Genomic DNA, 16,150 nt, shown 5'->3' with positions numbered 1-16,150 from the left:
GTGAGTGTGTTAATCCCCCTCAACAGTAATTCTCTGACCGGAGGAATCGTACATATGGGACTTAACAGGCAGTTAACACACACACACACACACACACACACATATGTGTAAAGCCAATTAAAACGCGAATGCATGCACGCATACATACAGTATATGTTGGGTAGCACACACGCAAAAAAAGCATTTTCGTCACACACTCACACACAGACACACTCAACAAGATTTTCTCCAAACACACACACGGCCACATACCAAATCCCCCCCACTCCCCCTCACACACTGTACCTTATTGCCAATTTCTGTAGATAATGGAGGAGAATGAGCTCTTAAATTGAAGCTGTGTTCCCTCACTTGAAGAATGATTGGATGCACATACAACAACCCAGTCACCTCTTTCTCACTGTCTTCTTCTTCCCTCTCTGTCCCTCCTTCAATCTTCTCTATTTACCTCTAAACCACCCCTTTCTCTTTTTTCCTGTGACCTCTCACCTGCCTTTGTGAACTTTTTCTGACCTGTCTCCGTCTATCTCTCCGCAGGACCGTCTCTATTTTGTCATGGAGTACATAAACGGAGGAGATCTCATGTATCAGATTCAGCAGGTCGGCAAGTTTAAAGAGCCCCATGCTGTGTGAGTACACACACACACACACACAGACACAAAGCAGCTTTTGTAGACTAACGGCTAAAGATACATCCTTATGCCATCATAACAGGAAATCTTAATCCCACGCTTATAGATGTTCCACAGTTTGGTAATGCTTTTTTTTAAATCATACTGAATAAGCCATCAGCAGTTTGACGGGCTCAGGTGAGCAATCCTAGCAGAGCCCGGGGGTGAAATATGTTGTTCGCCCCGATGCACGTTGCCGCTCTGTAGAACTTCAAAGAAGGGAGAGTAATCCAGCAGCGAGTTTTCACTGTGTGGTAGAATACCTCCAAAACTGCAGAATATAATTAAGGTGGCTGGCGAGATCACTGGTGTCAAGTCAAACCTGCCGGCTGACATATTTGACAAGCGGGCTGTCGGGAGGGAAAGCGAGAGCTGTGGAGGAGTTTGCCCTTCATCTGCTTCGTAGGGAATTAGAGTTTCTTCCCTCTGGCAGGAGGTTTAGACTGCTGAAGGGCAAGTGAGTGAGGGTGAGGATCTCGTTTATCTAAGGCCTTCGACGTGCTCTACTCTTAGTGTTTATTTATTAGATAAAGTCAAGGTATTCTGCTCCGTGGATGATGATGATGATGATGCCTTTAACTTTTGTCTCAATGTCTTGACCTTTGCATTTTGTCCTCTCATGTGTTTATGACTCAGTCCCATTTCCACTTTTTACCCCCAGCTCTTGTTTTCGAGTGCCCCCTTGCCCCTCAGGACAGAGTTACATGCTGTTTTCAGCTGATTTCTTTTGCGTTACTGTGACATCCTGGTGTTATCACAATGCCTTTTACCATTCATCTGATGGAGATAAAAAGCATGGGCGCTCACGAGTCGTTCGTAACTTTATGCTATCAGTCAAGTCATCAAATACAAAAGAACACTGCTTCATTACCTGGCCACTAGCGGTGCTTTATAGGCTAACATTAGCAACCCGTGCTCCTAGCCTGCCAGTCTGTACTGATATTAGAGGAGCGGTACGTGGTGCAACTTTGCTGATGGTCTTTAGGTAAAATCTCGGCATCATAGCACCAGGGGGGAGTAGCAGCGTTGAAATACACTACTAAAAATTAGTTAGGGATATTAGTATATGGGTGCATGTATGCATGTGCATGGATATGCAATAAAGGTCGAATTAAATGTGTCGCATTATTTTTCAGATGCATATTATCTACACTGCTCCCCCTGCCTTCAAAATGCTTCTTCTCAGACAGTATTTTAGGTGCATTTTACAAACAGACACTGACGTGCACACCCATGCAAACCCACACAGGCAAACAATATTTGTTGACTGCGTGGTCAGCGTGTCCAGACCCCTCCTGTTGATCTTATCAGCTGCTCTCTGGCCTTGAAGAGACAGCACTGACCTTTATGTAGACACACACAGACACACACACGCATACACACAAATTATCCCTCTGTTTTCCTCTCGTCCTTTCTCTCAGCCTCTTTCTAATTACTGTTTTTGTTTCTCCTTGTGTTCGTGTAGATTCTACGCGGCGGAGATAGCCATAGGTCTGTTCTTCCTCCATCTAAAGGGCATCATCTACAGGTAACCTCCACCACATAACATACTAAGTCATACAGTGTATCCCAATTAAAGTCAGTCTGTGTCGCACCTAACCATCTTTCTTGCAATTATTTATTCCCTATCACTCTTACTTAATTAAAACTTCGGATTATAAAAGCAAGCTTTGAGATGAGAAGCCCTCCTGGTCCGTGTTGCGTGATGAATCGGGTGTTGTTCCCCTTTAACACTGTGATTCCCTCCTGTAGAGACCTGAAGCTGGACAACGTGATGTTGGACTGTGAGGGTCACATTAAGATAGCAGATTTTGGCATGTGTAAAGAAAACATGAACGATGGAATCACCACCAAGACCTTCTGTGGAACACCAGACTACATCGCTCCTGAGGTAGAGTGTGTGTGAAGCGTGAGTGATGGTGGCCAATCAAATCCAGTTGAGTTAAAGGGGAATTCCGGTATTTTTAAACCTGATTCATACTTACCAGACGTATGGGAAATCGGTCCAGTAGATCACATGCTTGTTTTGCCAGGTCTGACAACATCACAGAAACTATTCCGACAGAGACTAACCTTTTTGTTAAAGCTGCTGTAAGAGTTGTTGTTGTTTTTACTAACTTCCTGTCCGTTCTGTAGTTAGCATCCCCTCCCTCCTCTCTACATCACGCAGCAGTATTCACCAGACATAGCAGCAAACAGGAAGATCCTGCCCTCTGTGCATTCATAAGCAGACAGGACCGCCTCTTTATGAAGAGTTCTCTGTCCTGATCAGATAAAGTGGGCAGGGATACCAGAAAATGTCTTTTCTCTTTTACTGCATGAGCAGGGGACGGTGAGACATGGGTTACTGACCAAACACTCTATAGCAGTCATTACTCTGTGAAGACAGAGCTATTTAGCACTTGTTTTATATTAACATATCACTTACAGTAGCTCTAAATAATAAAATCCTTTTTGTAACCACAAACACAAGTCTCACTCAAGGAGAAGCCTCACTCTGAAATCTTGCAAGAGGTGAGTTGTTGCAGGAAGATGACAGTGAAAAGAATTGGAGAGAAGAGTTTGGAGTTGAATTTATACATTTTGACAATCTAGATGAAGTAACTGTAACGCAAGATTTCAGAGCGAGAGACTTCCCCTCGAACAAGACTTGTTTTTGGTCATAAAAGGGTCTTACTCTTCTCCAAAAAGGTCTATCTCTGTAGGAATTGTTTGCGTAATGTTGTCAGACACAAAACAAGCACTTTTAATCGACATAACTTAAACAGTCGCAGTTGCCCCAAAGGATTACATTGACGCCATTGCAGCCATGTTGCGGCTGATTCCAAAACTTTGGTAGTATGAATCATTTACACACCAAAACATGTAAATATGGGGCCAAGGTTGAAAAATACCAGAATTTCTCTTTAAGATGAATAGCCAGCCTACTTCACAAAGTCATCAGACTATGAGTTCGGTTTTCTGACAGACCCGCGGCGGTAGAAGTTAATTATGGTGCAACTTTGCTGATCAACATCTTATATTTCAGATCATAGCCTACCAACCTTACGGAAAATCTGTGGACTGGTGGGCCTTTGGAGTATTGCTGTACGAGATGCTGGCTGGACAGGTTAGTGTGTATGTGTGCATGTGTGTAATAACTTTTTGAAATACAAGTATTAAACTTGTAAACAAATAAAAAAAACAGTATTTAGAGACAGCATGAATATGCTCGTCAGTCCCTCAAGTCCCTCAGCCACATTAGTATTCACGGTGGAACGTGAAATAAACAAACACTCGTGATTGTAGCCTTTAAAATTTGACATTGTGTAATGAAAGGTTAGCTATTAAATTATACCCCTTGATGAGTTTTTCTCTCATGGCATTAATAATTGTTAGAGTAGATGTGACATTTTCAAATCCTGGATGTCTCATTTGGAGTGGGCATTGTGAATGTGAGAGCGTCGGAGGCCTGCAGTATTTTGATTCTGAGTTCAGACACACACACAAAAAAAGCTTTGAATGATTCAATTTAAATATCCTCTATTTGTCCTGTCCGGCCTTCTGCTTCTCCTCCCTCCTCCTCCTCTCCCTCTCCCTCTCCACTCCAGCCTCCATTTGACGGTGAGGATGAGGATGAGTTATTTCAGTCCATCATGGAGCATCACGTCTCCTATCCCAAGTCGATGTCAAAGGAGGCCGTCGCTATCTGTAAAGGGGTGAGTCCTTGTCCGTGTCGCCAGCTCAACCTTGCCCCCTCCTCACAAAATCGCTCTTTTCCGTCTGTCTCTCTCCCTCTCTTCTCCCGTCTCCCTTACACACAAGGGTATTATATTTGTTGTCTGAGGAAAGGATGCAAGAAAAGGAAGGAAGGAAGGAGTGAAGGAGGCAGAGAGGGACATCAAAATGATCTGCATAATTAAAACCATTGTGGGGGAACATTTATTTGGAGTGAAACAACACTGTCCACTGTTGCTATCTGTCCTGCTTCCATCTCTCTCTCTCTCTCTCTCTCTCTCTCTCTCTCTCTGTCTCTCTCTCTCTCTGTCATAGTGCTCTTCCTCCTCGTCCTTCTCTCTCCGCAGTGTTCATTGTTAAGCCGCTGTTTCGCCTTTTTTCATTGTACATCCTCTCTATCTCTCTCTCACACACACGCAGACATGCACACACACAAATTCTCTCCCTCTCTCTCTTTCTCTCTCACACACACACACACACACACGCACATTGCAATGCTCTAATAGTCTGAGCTTGTGCAATGTGCTCAGTTGACTGTGGAAACTCCTCTTCAGAAAAGACCGGCCAGTACCAAATGATGCCCTGACACTTCCCAACTGGACTGGATTGGTGTGTGTGTGTGTGTGTGTGTGTGTGTGTGTGTGTGTGTGTGTGTGTGTGTGTGTGTGTGTGTGTGTGTGCGCGCGCGCGCGTGTGAGGCCTGATTACTGTTATAAACGGAGTGAGTCCTCTCTATCAAACCACCACCTCTCTGTCTCATCTCCGAACTCACCGCTTCAATGACCATGACGACAAACTGCACACACACACACTCACACACACACTGGAGGGTGAATGTAATGTTTAGATACACATTCAGTCCTTCTGTACAGAGCAGGTCGTCTCTGACCGAGCTCTGTTTTAGACAATCTTGTATTTGTTGCTAAAGCTTCGTCCTTTCATGAGATCTGCAATTATCTGCACTACACGTGCACACACACACATACAGTATGATAGCATCAGCATACAGTGCAGGCTTGAGTTAAGACACACATGTCTAGGCCGTACTGTACCACTAAATTAGAAGGTAAAGGCACTCATTGGGAAATCGATGACAGATATGTTCACTGAGACACACACACGCACGCACGTAGACAGGCTGCGGTATGTATTAGTGATGATTACTGGGTTGTAGTGGTACAACAGTGGATCTTCAGTGGAGCATGAAAGCTCGCCTCCGTCCACCCCCACAGTTCCCACTGCGCCCCGCCAGCACTGCCTGGGTTAACTCAATGCATGAATATGTGTGTCTGAAGCTCTCCTCTTCAAATGCGACAAGATATTTCCATTTTGAAAAAGGGAAAAAAAAAATCATCATGTAAAGTTCATTTTGCAACAGTCCGCGTTGAATACAGTGCAGCCTGAGAACACAATGATGGTGTTGTGTCAGAATGAGGTCTATGGTGGAGATGTTCAGTCAAAGAAACATTTTGATGGAGAGTAATTGAAATAGAGACACAGGTCTAAAAGTCAAAAAGACGTTTGACCAATTGTGACAAAAATAGTTTAAGAATAACACGAGAAACATTTAACCTAACAGCCAGTATGAGTGGATTGTTTGGTATATTGTGGGTGCAAATTGATGTGATACTGGTTTGTAGTCTAGGAAAAAGTCCTGGTTGACTGAAACCAACATATTTTAGCTCTTTTCTGTTGATGTTTGAGCATCGAGCTGCTCTGTAAATGATGCGAAACGTCCTTCCTTTCAACAGTTATCTGTATTTTAAGGTGCATATTTTTATAAATATGATTAGAAGGGGTTTAAATCCTGCAAACATACTGTACAGTACTGAGTTCATACAGTGGGCATGCTTGTGGTTTGTGTGTGTGTGTGTGTGTGATAGTGTGCACATGTGTGGAAAGGGAGTGATCAGAGACATTTCCACTCCCGTGCTTCCACCCTGACCGGCATCCATATTTCATAGCCGGCAATGGCTACACACACGCACACACACACACACACACATACACACACGCCTAAGCTGCCAGTACAGTATATTCTGGTGTGCTGTAGTGTTTGGTACATGATGTCTTCAACTTCACATGATTCTACAACAAAGAGTAATTGTGCGACTGTGTCCTTACACATGCAACCAGACGAACACACACAACCTCTCTCTCTCTCTCTCTCTCTCTCTCTCACACGCACACACACACACAGCCTTTTTCTGCTGTTACTCCCTATTGCATTCTGCAAAAAAGCATGGCTCAGTTTTCATGGCATTGAAGTCGCAGCACAATAATGGAGGAGGCACACACACAAAAAACTTTTTTTTACAATAAAATAAATACATCTTAATCCCTCAAATTAGAGAGTGCAGATGAAACATTATTATTAGAAGTGATTTAGTAAATGTAGACAGTGGCTGCTGTTCTATAATGGCTTCATGTATTGATTTAGGGCTGCAGCTATCAATTATTGTATTAATTGAGTATTTTAATGAATTTTTCCAGCGATTAATCGAGTAATCTGATAAGCAATATTGCAGACTCTACAATTCTTTTTTGTATTAAATTTCAGTTGCTTATTTGAGAGCAACAGTGATATACAAAAGAGAAAACATAATAAAAACATGAATGAGGCTCAGGCTTTAACAAATCGACTGCATCATTTAATTTTCTGTCTTTATTTTATTTTCTTGGCTCACTTAGGGACACATAATACCTATTCAGGTAGCCACCACATTGATCTGCCTTTTTAACCAGCCACGACATGTAGCCATAATTAACGTACGTTCTTTACCAGCCTTAATCACCCTGATTTATGTTAAATGCAATTGCTAACATAACGTTACCTTGTTGTGTTCAACTTGTGGTGATCCCACAAGCTCACGTTCATGTTACAGCATATCAATAATGTGAGCAAGCATGTTGTGCAACAGAAGCAGTCATCTGTGCATAACTAAATGAAGTGACGCTTTTTAGTAATCGAGTTCTCGAGGAATTGTTTTATATTGAATTGACTCCAAGGGAAGGGCCGTATACATTGATTTATAGATGATATTTTGTATATGTCCTTTATTTGACCAGTTAAAAGCTTTATTGAGATTGAAATCATTTTTTCAAGTGTGACCTTGCCAACAATGAACACAAAATACAAACATGCACATGAAACTGTCAGCACACTACACATGTGTGACCACAGTAATCAGCTAAAATGAAGAGGGAACAGGATATATGATGTAATAACAACGTTTCTCTCTTTGCATAAGAGGTTGTCTAAACATTTTTTATTCCAAAATGTCAAATAAAATTTCTCTGCACCACCTGATCTGCATAAACACTCAGCTTTACTGTTGCACCTTCCTTCCTTTGGAGCCACAGTCTTACGACATACAATAATACCATTTCATGCACCTGGTAGTATAGAAAATGATGAAATTATCATCATGGAAATGATGGCATTATACTGTGTGTGCTCTCCTGCCAGCCTGCATGGAAATCAAGCCCTGAAAGTAAAAAGATGAACCATTTGTGCTGAGTGACCAGAACAAGTAATCCATGTTCTCACATATGCCATTATTTCCTGCAATCAGTGACCTGTTTCAGTCTACTGATCGTGCTGTTCTCCCTCACTGAAGACAGCCACAGCGAGGCAGATCCACCAAGACTCTCCCCAAAGGAAACTAGCTGCTGTGACCGTACCGTCTAGCCAAAAATCCATCCCATTTTCCAATTTGCTCCCCGACTCTTTTCCAATAAAGTTACTAAAGCGGTCTTTAAAGATGGCACGTCGACTGTAGCAGCGCAGGTGTGGTTTTAAGCGCGCCCCACCGGGTCGCCTTGAAACCGTCGCGCATGCACATTTCGACAATATGTGTCAGACAGTCAGTCAATAAGCAACATCGACTCTCTGAGGCCACAGTCGAGCAAAATGAGAGAGAGAGAGACATCAGTGTAGAGAGCGGGAGGAGGAGAGAGAGAATAGCGTTGCTTCTGTGGGAAATAATCCAAACAAACAATCACATTTTCTTCATATGAAATATTCTTCACTCAACTGTTGTTTTTTCGCACGTCTTTTAATTAACGCATGTGTGTGTGTGGATGAGTAAGCGAGTGTGTTTATGTGCACACACACGTGCATGCATGTGGGCGTGTGCGCGCAGTGTAAGGTTGACTGACCCGTGGAAAATGTTATTTTAGTTCTAATGTAATGAGTTATGACTGCTGCTCCTGAGGGAGGCACATCCCACCTACACACACACTCACGCTGACGTCACCGGCCTTGATGCCGTTCTTAAGGTTCAGTGTGGACAGACTTTGTAAACGGTCCTTAATTACGCCTGTGGAAAATAACGCTGTGGTAAAAGAGGAAAAAACAACAACAGTTATTCATTCATCTGCAGGCGGTGGTTCGGTCCCCTGGGAGGGGCATCTGAGATGATAGATAGTAGAATTGATGGATGGTTTAAAGGAACAAAAGAAAAAGATGACAGTCGAATATAATGATAAAAATAATAGTGATGACGTTTGTTTGGGAAAAAGGAGATGAATGAGGGGAGGACTCATGGACAGACACACTGAGGAAAAGAGACAGGAGTAAATGAGATGAAAGTTTAATGATGCCAGAGGGGAAATTTGGGGTATGGCAGCAGCACACTGTCGAGTGTACATCAGATACAGACCTGACTTCCAGGATTATGCCTACATCCTATCTTACATGAGTCAAGACAATATACATCAATAAAATGCAAAATTTAAAGGCATTCGGTGTGCTAGCTCTAAGCTAACATGATTATTTTGTGATTTTCTTGCAAGCTAATAAAGCTAATAATTGCTAATAATTGTCAGTTATAATTGTTGTCATAATCTACTCAAAACCATGCTGATGGAAAGTTGGATGAAGTTTCGTAGCACACAAAACATTTCTGGAGCTTCACAACTTTACAGCAGTCTCCTTAACGACTGAGGTAGATGGGGACTTGTTTTAAACCAGAAAAATTCCCAAATTGATTTGAAAAGACGTTATTTTTTATACCTTTATACCTTTTTATAAGCAGAATTCTTCACTGTAGCTGCTAAGCTAAAACTGTTAGAATTTTCATTTTTGGGTGAACTTATCCTTTAAATTAGTTGCACACTTTCATGTCCGCCTCAGGATATGTCACTGTCACATCTGTGCACGTAGGTAAAAAGGACTGCAAGGGATTTGACCCAAATGCAGATGCCAGAGGCAAAGCCGGTGCAGTTCAGTGATTTTATTGCAAAATTCGGTGTACAGAAGGCTCATGGGATGGAGAGGCTGGCAAGGGTCAAGATCAAGAAAACAGTCTAAACAGGCCAACAAATCCAACAGGCAGGAATTAAGAATCAAAACTCCTATAAACAGGTGAGATCTGGGAAAACTAAGCCAAGATGTAAGACCACAAGAGGAACATAAGGAAAAGGCCAAAAGACAAACAGCTCTGAGAGAGAGGAACGCAGACCAGATACACAAGGGAGGGGATGATAATCACACAGGTGGGAAAGACACAAAGGCAGGAAGAGAAGTATTTGAAACAAGAGGACAGGTGAGTATTTCAAAATAAAACAGGAAACAAAGAAAAACCTGAGGAACAGGGTGGGATATAACTTTTCATGTACCACTTTGATGACGTCACAATTGTATTTTGTCTGATACTTTGATTTAAATACCTCCACCAGCTGTACTTTGTGTTTTCTGCTAATTAGCTAATCCTACCATGCTAACACGCACACCTAAGATCATTAACTTTGTACCTACAAAACACCACAATGTTAGCATTGTTGAAGCAACTCTCTTTCTTCTGTCTGTCCGTCCAGCTGATGACGAAGCATCCAGCGAAACGACTGGGCTGCGGTCCGGAGGGCGAGCGAGACATCAGGGAGCACAGCTTCTTCCGCTACATGGACTGGGAGAAACTGGAGAACAAGGAGGTGCAGCCGCCATTCAAACCAAGAGCCGTAAGTCTGAACCCGACTCGACCCCAAAGAAGGAAATACAGCTCGCATTAGAGGCGCACAGGGCCGATCAGAGACCTGGAGTTTAATTCCTGTCAGTGGTTAAACTCCTGGTAAAGATGCTGTTGTGTCTGCGGGACACTTTTCTCTCCTTTCTTTCTCTGAGTCTTCGACTCCTCTCTCTCTCTTTTGTTTCTGTCTCTTCACTTTCAATGTGATATTTCTGTCTCCCCCCCCTCCTCTGTATGGAACAATGCACACAGGTAAGTCAGAAAATGATGAATGTGGTGATGAGGACAAGCATGGTGACGATTTCAAAAATGTTGATAATGGCGAGAGTGAAGACGTTGGCAATGAGGGAGACACAAAGAAAGATCGAGTGATGACATTGGAATCTGGATACCAGTTTTGAATTTGCTGTTGAACTAAAACACAAAATCGGCGTCCCCGGTTTGGTCGCATTGTGCACGAGATGAAACGGGTCCTGTCTTCGTCGGGGTGACATCGAGTTTAGCGGAAAAACCTCAAGGGAGTACGTCCACACAGTGACCTGAAACAACTGCTTGTTTGTGTTTTTCTCCGCTGCGCTTTTGCTTTCTCTCGACGACAAAATTAGTTTGATCATAACCAGAGTCAGAATGATGTCATCTCGTCCACACACACACACCATAATACGCGCACACACTCACACAGCCTTAGGCCAGACTGCTGCTAAAGAGTTTTTCTGAGTTGAGCTTTTTATGCAGCTGTCTAGGCCCGCTGGGGATTCATGTGTGTGTTTGTGTGTGTGTGTGTGTGTGTGTGTGTGTGTGTGTGTGAGGGAGAGAGAGAGAGAATCGGTAATGCTGCAGTGTGTATTCACCCTCCTGTGTTTGTGTGTCTGGATACATGATGTACATCTTTGCCCGTGTGGACGTTAGAGGTCACCATTAGGACCTGGCTGTGTTTCAGCACCGTCCTCTGATGCGACTACTAACATATGTTGTCTGATGTCTCCCTCTCTGTTCTCTCCCCTCTCCTCTCTTTTTGATCTCGTCTCTCTCACACCTCTCGTCTTTCACCTCTCCGCGCCGTCGCTCTCTATCCCTCTCTGTCCGTCTTTCTTCTTCCTTCTGAGAAACAAATAAAGGTTCGGATTTTTTTGAAGAGCCGATGTGTTTACCCTGCATTAAAGTTTCGGGTTCAGTTTAGCTTCTGAAGGTGGCGCTTTGATCTTTTTTGGCGCATTGCTGTCAGGCTTTTTCTACATTTCTACATTTCTACATTCTACACACCATTATTTTTCTGAGTTGTGTCTGATGGTGTTTTTTTTGCACAGATGATTGATTATGAAGGAGGTTTGATGCTTGATGCTCGGTCTGTTTGTGGTTTCACACAATGAGAAGGCCTTTGAAGAGTCTGTTTGATGGTTGATCAGATGAGCTTTGAGTGTGTGACTGACTGACTGACTGACCAACTAACAGACTGGTTGACTGACTGGCTGGTTTATTGATTCCTCTGACAGATGAAGAATGGAGATGTCATCACCCTGGACTTTCATTTAAAACTATCTTAAAGGCGCACTGTGTGGTTTTTGGGGAAGACATTTTAATCAGAAGAGAAAGATCTTCATTGACAGATTTTTTCATGCCTAAGCAAACTAAATGAACAAACTCTCTTTGTTTTCATGACTGAATAAACAAACAATACAGTTTTACTTTGTTTATATGTGGCGGACCCTGCCACCTTTCTAGTTTCAAACAGTGTTCTGGGACCTTATTTTCCTCTGAGAACAGCTTGTTTATTCACTTATGGAAAAGATAAATAGTGTAATAGAGTTTGAATTATTACCTCATTAATATTGTACATATAAAAAATTCTGAGTTTGAATTTCTTCTCCAAAACTACGCAGTGCCTCTTTAATTTATTACTGTTCATCCGTCTGTTCATCAGAGAATCTATTGTTGATCCATTTATCCATCCATCCATCCATCTAAAGACTTCACCATCCATCCATCCATCCATCCATCCATCTGTCCACTGTTTACTGCCACCATGCATCCACCCATCTGTCCTTACACATTTTTATTTGTCCTTTTCTGTGTGTTCACAGTTTTCTCATGTTTGTTTCTGTTTATTTGCATGCTCTGGGTCTCAGTCTCAAATGAAACCTGCCCTGCAGTGCACTACTATTCACAGCGTAATAACTGCATTTATGTAAAACTATAATAAAGTTATTCAGTCTTAGGAGAGACTCCTAGTTTGGCCAAATCAATACAATAAAAGCACATTTAAAGGGGCATTCCTTCAAAAACCAATCCCAGTTACATCCCTGCTATTAGAAAAAAAAAGTGTTTAACCTTTGATTGGAGTGTGATATGACGCGTCCCACATCAGCTGCCAATTCCTGACTGTTGTACACTGACGTGATACCTTTAAACTTTGTGGCACTTATTTCCTTTCCCCGTATGCCAAATTCCTCCCATCTGGTTCCCCAAACAGGTTAAAACAAACGCAAGTAATTAGCTGCAAATACTATCTGACCCTGGTGTATTTCTCATTTCACATATTTCCCCAAACTATAAACAGTCTGGCTTAATTTCATTTGGTTTTCCGAGTTACAGAGATTTAATGAGTTTGTAGTTTTCCTCTGGGTGATGTTGTCAGAGGACACTGAATCCTTGTTGTGTTAATTAAAGCTCAGTGCAGTGATAGAGATGGAAAAAAGAGGAATAGCTCGGCCCAAAGTCCCTGTGAGGCATACTGTCGGGAAAATATAGTTTTCAAGTTAATAACTTGTTTTATGTACTTAGATGGACGCACATCTCACGGGTATCTCAGCTCTTTTTTGGGGTTCCCAGTGTTCAGAATGAGGAAATGAAGCGGACTCAAATGAAAAATAACTTGCTCTCGGAGAAAACAATTCTACCTAATGTGAGTTGCACAATACTCATTGAGATTATTTCATGTCAGAACTCAAGGGGATCCATATAGGACGTCACTGCCACGAGAGCACTGGCATCTCAAACCAAAGCCTCCCCTCTAACCAGAAACAGCTGTTATATCGCTCTTCTCAAAACTGCCAGACTCCATTGACAAAAACAGTCATTTAAATTGCTCCCCTGCTGTACATCAGTAAAGTATTCAGCTTGGTAAGAAGCTTTTTCTTCAATCTGCCAAGTGACCAAAATCCATTTAACCTAATCATTAGCTTTGTAGCTATCCTGCTAATGCTAGCCACCTTAAATATCAAGTAAAATATGCTTTAGCTTGCTAAAGTTTGATGGTTTCAGGACGTATTTTCTCCTCTAAATCTTTACATCGTTGTTTTCTATATTAATGTTCTAAATCTCTCTCTAATTCTTCTAATTGGAAATTCCTACTCTTCACAGCCAGAGTAGGTGTCAAAGTTTTCAATTTATTAGATTTCAATATGATGACATTCAATCGTCATAGGGCAGAAAGAGACTTGGAGTTATTCCCAGTGCGCACTGTGCATTCTAGCTGGTTGTCTGATTTGGTTTATCATATCTCAGCAGGTCTCTGCAGCTGCAGCATATAATTAACCTACAATTAACCCACAATTATACAATTATCATCTCATGGCTTTAAGCCTTTTCTTGTGTTTAGAAATTCAAATTAATCAGAATATTAAAACCAAAAAAATCTCAATGAAATACCAAAGGAAATTGTTTTTGGCAAATTACTTACAGCCAGGGTGGGATGTTTCCACGCTTCCTACTTTTGCCACCCCTCTGTAGTGCACTGCCACAGGAAGTTTGAGACTTCAGTGACCTTGTTCTGTTTGAAATTGGGAGTTGAATATGTTTCAAATACTTGAAAAAGGAGACCAAATATACCTGAGGTGTGCTTGATTTATCCTCCCCTGAGAGTGGTATTTTTGTATCACTTTGAAGGTGATAACAAATTACCTTTTAGCCAATACACATAGAGAGTTGAATCAAGCGCACCCCAAGGACTGGCACCTTGTTCGGATATTTGACACCATGTTCAAGTAATGTCATCTCACACCCTGGTTCAACCCGCCATTCCCCTTCTTTTGTTTTCCTCTCCTTCTCCCCCCACCCCACCCCAATCCATCCATTCCTCTCCATCCCCACTCCTCCCCTTCCCCATCCACCCCCTCCCCCGGTACTCCATCCCTCCCCACCCTCCTCAACAGTGTGGACGGGAGGCCGAGAACTTTGACCGCTTTTTCACGCGCCACCCGCCGGTGCTGACCCCTCCCGATGAGGAAGTGATTCAGAACCTGGACCAGGACGAGTTCCAGGGATTCTCCTTTATCAACCCAGAGTTCCCAGGAAATGCTGCTACCCCCACTGCCGCCGAGCAGGCTTGATTTCAGCTCATGCACGGACACATGGAACCACATACACAAACATATACACAATCACGCTCCCCAATATCAATCCTGTGCACACTATATATCCTGGAAATGATTTGTGCTGTCACAGGAACCAGGACCAGCACACAGACACACTGTACACACAATACCACATATTTGTTGTTCACACTGCTGCAACCTTGATGACGTGTTGGCCTCTTCTGAGCTTTCATGTGTAGAATAAAATAATCTGAATGCATGAAGAACTCTAGTGCAGCTTCAAAATATAATTTAAAGGTGCAATATGTAAGAATTTTACTTTAAAACAGAATGTGAAGAAATATTAAATATTGACATTATGTCAAAGGCATCTATGTATTGTGTTGCAGAGACATCTACTGAAGCTAGCATGCAAACGAGCATGCTAGCACTGTGAGCTCACTGTGTGGGCATACTCGAGTCAGCTAATAGGACCGCTAACTACATGGCTAACTGAGGTAACTAGGTAATGGCAGCTACAGTTAGCAGCAATTAGCAGCTACTCTGGTGATATACTGGAGTTCGAATTCAACAGGTGGCCAGTTCTTACATATTGCACCTTTAAACTGAGAAATTCAGGTAATTTGACCAAACCATTGACTGTGTATAAGGACTACATGACAGCTCCCCAAAAGTGAAGCCAAAACATCTTGATGCCCTCTAGAGAGTGTTGTCCTAAAACCCAGAAAACAGTTTGCATTTTTGCACTTCCGGGTCCCTCGTCTTAAAGTCAATGGGTTTTTTGGATGGGTTTTCAGTAACCAGGGCGATGCCAACATTCAGGTTAGCCTACAAAAACATGTCATCCCTGCACCACTCTATACAGCTCCCTAAAAGTAAAGCCAAAACACCTCGACTGCCCCCGGGTGGCTTGCTACAGTATAGTCTATAAACCCCACCCCTTTCATGTCCATGGATGGAACATGTACCAATCTTAATTCTGATTGGTTTGTTCTGCGTAAGTTATTTGATGCTATAAAAAAGGGGTTGAGACATCAGTATTGACAGCTGAGCTCTGCTTGAGATAGAGTCAGGTGGGTGCATGAGTTGGACCTCAACACCGCAGACTCTGGATGGTGGCAGCACCCATATCTGGGATATTCTGACATTATTTTTATACAGTATTAGGCAGTGGAGAGCCATCCTCTTTATGCACTGTCAATGGATTAAATTGAAACAAATCCTCTATTTTTCCGTGTTTCTAGGTGATCTTGGAAGTTTCATTCCAACGACTAATTTCGCATATGGGATGATTTTCAACTTGTGTTGCACACAGTGTGAACAGAATACAGATTAGAAATTGAAGGTTACCCTTTAAAATCATTAAGTCCGACATTTAAATCGAGTTGAATAAAAATGCATTCACTGAAGTCCTGATTCCCACAGCACACACAGATACACAACTGCATTACTCACATGAAACAACCCTTCAGCATTCCAT

The 16,150-nt window shown here is 42.4% G+C and overlaps 1 protein-coding gene across 1 annotated transcript in view; it reads left to right on the top strand.

Annotated features, from left to right (window-relative positions):
• Nucleotides 1–14,825, top strand: part of LOC141020069 (protein kinase C beta type-like) — a 93,828-nt gene extending 79,003 nt beyond the window's left edge. The window contains exons 11-17 of the mRNA XM_073495115.1: nucleotides 538–629; nucleotides 2,137–2,199; nucleotides 2,424–2,562; nucleotides 3,700–3,780; nucleotides 4,262–4,369; nucleotides 10,209–10,349; nucleotides 14,509–14,825. Coding sequence (XP_073351216.1) covers nucleotides 538–629; nucleotides 2,137–2,199; nucleotides 2,424–2,562; nucleotides 3,700–3,780; nucleotides 4,262–4,369; nucleotides 10,209–10,349; nucleotides 14,509–14,685 — 801 coding nt within the window. The 3' untranslated portion in view covers nucleotides 14,686–14,825. The remainder of the gene's footprint in view (nucleotides 1–537; nucleotides 630–2,136; nucleotides 2,200–2,423; nucleotides 2,563–3,699; nucleotides 3,781–4,261; nucleotides 4,370–10,208; nucleotides 10,350–14,508) is intronic.
• The last annotated feature ends 1,325 nt before the right edge of the window (nucleotides 14,826–16,150 follow it).

This window comes from Pagrus major, chromosome 23, assembly GCF_040436345.1.
Source record: "Pagrus major chromosome 23, Pma_NU_1.0".
Lineage (NCBI taxonomy): Eukaryota > Metazoa > Chordata > Actinopteri > Spariformes > Sparidae > Pagrus > Pagrus major.
The sequence above is the reverse complement of the archived record's forward strand: the minus strand, read 5'-3'. Positions and strand labels throughout refer to the sequence as shown.